This window comes from Panthera leo, chromosome A2 (assembly GCF_018350215.1).
Source record: "Panthera leo isolate Ple1 chromosome A2, P.leo_Ple1_pat1.1, whole genome shotgun sequence".
NCBI lineage: Eukaryota > Metazoa > Chordata > Mammalia > Carnivora > Felidae > Panthera > Panthera leo.
This window is the reverse complement of record NC_056680.1, coordinates 117,617,417-117,624,865: the sequence shown is the minus strand read 5'-3', so window position 1 is coordinate 117,624,865 and position 7,449 is coordinate 117,617,417. Positions and strand designations below refer to the sequence as shown.

General features: G+C 51.0%; 1 protein-coding gene across 2 annotated transcripts; it reads left to right on the top strand.

Annotated features, from left to right (window-relative positions):
- Positions 1–4,219: 4,219 nt before the first annotated feature.
- On the top strand, positions 4,220–5,722 carry HOXA1 (homeobox A1). 2 transcript variants are annotated; one of them, XM_042927608.1, is made up of 2 exons: positions 4,220–4,874; positions 5,345–5,722. In XM_042927608.1, exons 1-2 carry the CDS (start codon positions 4,220–4,222, stop codon positions 5,698–5,700), a joined length of 1,011 nt encoding a protein of 336 aa, XP_042783542.1. In that variant the 3' UTR covers positions 5,701–5,722. The 2 variants fall into 2 exon arrangements, with proteins under 2 accessions (XP_042783542.1, XP_042783543.1); XM_042927609.1 differs by lacking the exon at positions 5,345–5,722 and having other exon boundaries at positions 4,220–4,576; positions 4,780–4,861.
- The last annotated feature ends 1,727 nt before the right edge of the window (positions 5,723–7,449 follow it).

Here is a 7,449-nt window from a genome sequence, read left to right as displayed (position 1 = left end):
AAAAAGAAAGCCAGAACATAGGACTTCTGAGAAATGTTTTTTTTTTTCTCTCTCTTTTTAAAGGGAATGGATTTGGTTTTTCAGTGTAGAGGTTCAAGCCATAGATTTAAATTGGTAATAGAAACAGGATTGGGCAGCCTCACAGTTGGGCCAAGCCCAAGCTTTTGAAAGTGGAGAAATAAAAGTGCCTACAGAAACCGCCCAACTCCAGGAAGAAGGAACATGGAGTTTCTTTAACAAGCTACCAGTCTCCAGGTCAATAACTAAGTTATCAACAATTCATTTATTTATACACATTTGTTTCAAACATCTACATTCCAACCCCCTCCCCCACAATCCCCCGGAAACATTTTCAGTGTGGTTGATTAGTCTCCCAGATGTTGATGGGTCCAGGCAAACAGACCTAAAAGGTAGAGAAAACAAAAATAAAACAAAACATGGTTACTAGCTGGAAAATGCACTTCAGAAAGCGTTCTTTCCAATCCTCTGGTCCAGTCATTCTAGGATTCTTTTTTTCAGGGTCAGAAAAATCAATATTTCATTCTTAAATCTGTTTACATGGCAAATAATGGATCATTAAAGCTTTGAAGCCAGGTTACCAAGTTGAGATTTAAAATGGAGAGTTTCTGCGCCCTAGGTTATAAATTAACCCAGTTTCTAGAGAGAGAAAGAGAAAAAGCACTTTAAATGAAATATCAATAAAATGTAATCTAGGGCACGTTCCTGGGCTGTCTTGCTCCCCCCCCCCTTCTTATATCTCCCCATGCTGATTTTTTCCTTACTGAGCTCTGTTGTGATGGCTACTTACCGTGAGAAAACGCAGTGTGTAAGCAACATGTGTGGGGGGCGGGTTGATTTAGGAACCCGGCTCTTAATAGTTAAGGCTTGGAAGTTACAATGAAATCGCGATCTTTCTCCATGGGTTTGCACCCTATCTTCCTTCACCCTTTTGCCCCCTACATCCTGGCAGCGGCGGAGGCGTGTAAGGACCCCGGCGGGTCTCCAGCCCCAGGCGCGGAGCTGAGCAGGGCAGCCCGGCCGCAGCCAGGGCTGAGCCGCTGCTGTTTGCGATTCGTCCTACGCTCATAAATCAAACGCTTTCTATGAATGAGAATGTCATCAAAGAGATCAATTGCAGGAACACATGCACAAATAAAAATCCTCTTACGTATTTGCTGGGGATCCCCGTCCGAAAGCATTAAGTTAGAAGGCGTTTAGTCATAATTCATTTTTATTGCTCTTTTAAAACAACAGCTTGGCTGAGCCGCGGATGCCATGAGCAGCTCGGGGCCTCGGCGGCGTTTGTCTCCTCCTCGCTCCTTCCCTTTCTAGAAGAGCCCTGAAAGAGGTGCTTTGAGCCCAGCAAGCCGCTTGCAGGCCATCATTTAAATAGTGACCAAGGTCTCCTTTCACCCACTCTCCCAGAGCATTTAAAGAGACTTTAGCTCCAGCCGTGGGGCACTGGCCTACAAGCCAGGAGAACCAAGAGTCTCCTACAAGGCGGGATGAGCCCCACGATTTCGTGGGGGGTGGGGGAAGAACCGAGCTACGGAAGCCTTGCGGGCTCCAGGCCAGAGGAGACCGCCTTTGTAAGTAACACCGGGAGAGCAGCGCTCTGGGCGGCCAGCCCGGGCGGAGCAGGCTCTGCTGCGGGAGTCCGGCCTTCCGGGAGCCGGGAGCAGCGCGCGGAGGCAGGTCTGTCTCCTGCCGGAGAGATTGCGGGCCTCTATGCAAGTGCATGAAAGCGGTCCCAAGAAAAACACCCCCACCCACGCTGGCTCTGAAAGAGGCCCGGAGGGAGGAAGAGAAGTGGAAGGAGAGCAGCACAGAGGCCGAGAACTAGCAGAGGCAGGAGAACGGTTGCGGTCCCGGGCGGCTTTGTGGCGCTAAGCCCTGCAGCCGAGGGGGTTGCGCAAACCCGGGCCGAAGAAGCCAACAAAGGGACAGGAATGAGGCAAGGAGAAAGAACGTACTTTGGTTCGGAAAGCAGATCGTCCGCGGTGCCAGCACCTACACTCTCACGTCCTACCGCCTCCCCGACAGGAGCCGCGTCCCTCCCCATCTCAGGAGGCCTGGCACTCCCAAGGAAGCCGCCTCCAGGAGGGCCTCCTTTCCTTTTCCCTTCTCGGAAATAAGTGTCCCCAGGTGCTGAAATGGGGTAGGAGTGACCTTTCCTGGCTGGGCTCGCTCTTAACCGTGGTTGGGGATGGGTCAAAGGTCACAGAAAAATACTATTTCAAAAGTAAATGTTTAGGGAAAAATTGTCTTTGCTACTGGGGGAATCCATAGTCAAATGTCTGCAAGAGTTCCCCTCTTGTGGGGGCAGGTTTGGTGGGGTAACTTCTGTATGTGAAGAACAGAATGCAGAAACCTGAAAGGTTGGCTAACACATTTATGATGTGCCTGCTTCAAACAAAACTTCCTTCTTCTAACTGGGGAGGGAAAACTAGAGGGGAATGGGAACCCCGTCCTCAGATAAATTTTATCTGTCCCATTCCGATGTGATAAGCAGGGTCAGAGAAAAATCTATACTGCATTGGCTGCAAAGCTTCTTGGATGATCTCTGGATTTCTTTTACCCAAGAATGCATCAATTCTCGGTCTCAGTTTGGCATTTTCTCTCTACAAGCCAAGGGTTGACACGAAACCTAATAGTAAACAGCAATTAACGACCCCGTCAGCATCAGGGTAGGATGAGGGTGATGGAGAACAGGACCCCTGGCCTGGAATGACGCTCAGATTTGCACGTGTCTCTCTAGAGAAAGACTTGAACGTTCACACAAGGAACTACATAGATACAAAGGGGAGGAGGTGTTGTTGGGGAAGAAGAAAATGTCCCGTCCACCATCAGCCATCTGTCCACCGCCCCTCCCACCTGCCAGCCCCTAACCCCCCACTTCAGACATGCAGTAGAATGGGAGGGGGGGGCGGTTAGTGGATAAAGGAAGCCCTACCACTCCTAACATCCCCCTCCAGAAAACAAGCACCACTGTTGGGGCGTGGTGGGGGGAGTTCAGCGTATTTAGTTGGGGCTGTGGTCTCGCCCTTTGAGGCCCCCGCTGAAGCGCGCAGACTCCTGGGTCCCGGGGAGCCGGCAGATGGCCTGCAGCGCACCGCCCGGCCCCCACGCTGGCCACGTCCGCTAGCGTCATCTTTCTCCCCCGCCTCCTACCCTTCAAAATCCAGCGGCCGAGCTGCTCCGGATCCCATAGGGCTCCCGGAGCAAAGCTGAGTGGGGAGGAGAAAGGGGCGGAGAGCGAGGAAAGAGGGAGGGCGAAGAGCCGGCCACCCTCGGCCTTTTCCGGCAACCTTAACTACTACCAATCACCCGCTCCCGGGCGTCGAATTACAAAAGCTCCTCATTGCCTCGTTAATAATCAGTTGCGGTGGGGGAATAGGGTTCAGAGACCCTCCTTGGGGAAGGGAAGGCTTTTTTGGTTTTTGTGTTTTTTTGTTTTTTTCTTGCTCACGTCCCCTCCACGCCCAGCCGGGTTCCTCCCAGCCAACCCTCTGCGCACTTCCCTCTCCTTTCGAAGCTCGGGGAGCTGGTGGCCTAGCCTCGTCCTACGCCACGGTCCTCTGCGCTCCTCACTGCCCCGGCACCACAGCAGGGACTGTGTAGTGAAAGCGCCCGCGGAGCTACCCTTTCTGCTCCGCGCTCTGCGGGCTCGGCCCCTGAGCTAGTGGGAGGCCAGCGAGCTCCGGCCCACTGATTCCCGACCCAAGAGAGACGGAGCCCCCTTCCCTTCTCACCTCTTGCCAGTTCATCTTTCTGTGCACGGTGGGGAGGGGGCGGAGACGGGGATGCCTCCCAGCCCCCACCTCCCGAAGGGGGGGAGAGCGGAGTCGGCGCGCGCAGAAGGTGGCTTCTGTTCCCCTTCGGCCCAGCGCTCCGAATCTGCCCTTGCAGCCGCCGCAGCAGCTGCCGCCGCCTGGGCCGCCTGGGGGGGCGACTGCGCGTCACCTAGACTGGAGGAGCGCCGGGGATTTAAATGCCACTGAAACGGTGATCCATCACCGCGGGAGCCAGCAAACTTTCGCAGGAGGCTCAGCCATTGGCTGACATAGTCACGTGCCCCTCCCCCTGCGCCCTCCGCCCTCGCGCCCCCCCTCTTGCGCACTGTACATTCATATCATTTTTCTTCTCTGGCCCCATGGAGGAAGTGAGAAAGTTGGCACGGTCACCCAGGGCTTCGCAGGACCCGGTCCCTCAGTGACAGATGGACAATGCAAGAATGAGCTCCTTCCTGGAATACCCCATCCTCAGCGGTGGCGACTCGGGGACCTGCTCAGCGCGAGCCTACCCTTCCGACCATGGAATTACAACTTTCCAGTCGTGCGCGGTCAGTGCTAACAGCTGTGGCGGCGACGACCGCTTCCTAGTGGGCAGGGGGGTGCAGATCAGCCCGCCCCACCACCACCACCACCACCACCACCACCATCACCCCCAACCGGCCACCTACCAGACTCCCGGGAACCTGGGGGTGTCCTACTCCCATTCGAGTTGTGGTCCAAGCTATGGCGCGCAGAACTTCGGCGCGCCTTACAGCCCCTACGCGTTAAATCAGGAAGCAGAAGTAAGTGGTGGGTACCCCTCGTGCGCTCCCGCTGTTTACTCTGGAAATCTCTCATCTCCCATGGTCCAGCATCACCACCACCACCAGGGTTATGCCGGGGGCGCGGTGGGCTCGCCTCAGTACATTCACCACTCATATGGACAAGAGCACCAGAGCCTGGCCCTGGCCACGTATAATAACTCCTTGTCCCCTCTCCACGCCAGCCACCAAGAAGCCTGTCGCTCCCCTACATCAGAGACATCTTCTCCAGCACAGACCTTTGACTGGATGAAAGTCAAAAGAAACCCTCCCAAAACAGGTCAGTCTTGCCATTCCTTGGATGCTCCTTGATGGTTCTGGAAGGAGCTAGTATGTTGAGTTGCCAAGGAAAATTAATACTTTTTTTTTTTTAAAGTTCTTGCTTCCCACTGGTGTCCGGTGTGGACAGATTGCCCAGGTGTGTTGGGGCAAAGGCACATCTGGGGCTGTCGTGTTTCCCAAGGGGCTGAGTTTTAGAGGTTCTGGAATAGGAAGTGGGTAGTGATGTGTGGGGGTGGGGGTGGTTCTGTTAATATCTCCAGGCTCCATTCATCACTGGTCTGACCTTGCTAATGGTTGACTTCAGATTAACACTTTACACCTCATCAGTCACCTTTCCCAGCTGAGTTTCTGTTGAGAAATTCTTGATCTCCCCTTTATCTGAATGTTGCTCTGAAGCTTCTAGGGGATCTCATATCGATTGTAAAAATTTTTACCTTGTTCTCTCATCGCTCCCCACCATGCCCCCAGGGAAAGTTGGAGAGTATGGCTACGTGGGTCAACCCAATGCAGTGCGCACCAACTTCACCACGAAGCAGCTCACTGAGCTGGAAAAGGAGTTCCACTTCAATAAGTACCTGACGCGTGCCCGCAGGGTGGAGATTGCCGCGTCCCTACAGCTCAATGAGACCCAGGTGAAGATCTGGTTCCAGAACCGCCGGATGAAGCAGAAGAAACGAGAGAAGGAGGGTCTCTTGCCCATCTCTCCTGCCACCCCGCCAGGAAGTGAGGAGAAGGCCGAAGAATCTTCAGAGAAGTCCAGCTCCTCGCCCTGCATTCCTTCCCCGGGGTCCTCTACCTCAGACACTCTGACTACCTCTCACTGAGGCCGACCAAGCCCCAGACTCCGCAGCCCAGGCTATTCCGCAGGCTGGGGACTCCTTACGCAAAGCACATTCTTAGCTTATCTTCCTTTCCATTTACAGTCTCTCTCTTCCTTTCTGATCCTATCTGGGGAGCTCCTGGCCAGGACAATGTGTTTCCAGAGAGTCCTGGAGTGGAGGCTTGATTGGGGTGTGTGTGTGTGTGCTAACTCCTTGATGCAGATTGGGTGCCATAATCAATTTTCTCATGGCCCCCAACACTCCTCCCTACTTTGGAGATTTCCACAGTCTGTTCCTTTCAGATGTCCTTTGGAATATAGTCTCCTTTGCCAGCAGAAACATGTTAGAGGGAGGCCTATCTTTTACCTATCTGTATATTTACAGTTCTCCCCTACTTTGCCCTTAAAGTAGGATAGAGAGAGAGGAGGGTCCAGGAGCTCATGAGGAAGAGAGGCACTATGAGCTTGTTTACACAATTAATTCATCCCTTAATTTAATTCAGTTTCATGTGTGTGAGTTTGCTGGTTGTAAATACTTTGTCCTGAGAGATTTATCTTTATACAGATTTTCTAGAAATGTTTAGATTAAGTGACTAAAACAGGGTAGGCAACTCTCAAAGCTGGTACAATTTTATATGTTATGGGTTAAAGAATAAAATCGCTCACTTAAACTCAATCAGATGCCTCAGAGGGTAGCCTGCATTTGTTCTTTCAGTGAGTTAAGAAGGCCTGCGGAATACGAGGTTCAAAAACCTTGCTTCCTGTGCTGGGTCTCCCCCTATCACCACCCATTTAGTGTTTCTCTGGGCACACTCTTTTTTAAATTTGTGCTGGATTATTCAGAACCTAAAGGTATTATTCGAACCAGCTTCTTCCTTCCACAGTTATCTTAGCTGGATATGATGTATTTTCAGCTCAATTGTTAATGTGATGGATGGCACAATGAATGTATATTTTGTGTGATTCGTGAATAGTCTTTTGCATGTCGCACAATGTTTTGATGTCCCTGAAGTACCACACTGAGTTATATCAGTTATTCCTTGTGAGCCTATGATATTCCCCATTTCCTGTACAATCATGAACAGCTCTGAGATCCTGGAGTGATGTGATCTAGAGCAGAGTTTACGGGTCTTAAGATGTCTGTAATAAATATATTCAAGTTTCACATATGCTTACGCGGCCCTGAATTTGGCTTGGCTACAATTTACTGGTTCCAACAGCGTTGGCTCATTTCATGCGGGGAAGGGGAGAAGGGTGCTGTGCATTTTCAGAGGTGGGCCTTTTCTTGGAAAAAAAAAAAAAAGCAAATGCTTTTCATTATGTAGCTGAAAGTTCCCCTATGAGTGCCATTGCACCTAGCTAATACCTACTTACTAGGTTGATTTTCTTTAAAATAACAATAGTTCCTTTATTATAATCCAAGTTCATACTGGAAAAAATGAATGGTGAAGAAATTTATGAAGCAGATCTATTTTTGAAACAAACACGGATACTTCCTGGGTCAAGTGCTAACCTTTTCACCTCCAACTGAATGTTGACGTATATATAAACAGAACCCCCTTCCAAAGCCCAAACTCTTCAGTCAGTCTTTCCTCACATCAGTGAACCAAGAGCTAAGAGATTCACATTTAATTAGCTCCAGTATAAAGCTGTTTGAGGGTGAGGCCTCCATCTCACCCCTCTTTCTTCTTCTTTTTTTTTTTTTTTTGGCTTGTTAGACAGTGTTCCAATATATTTCGCCCCTTAAATTGAG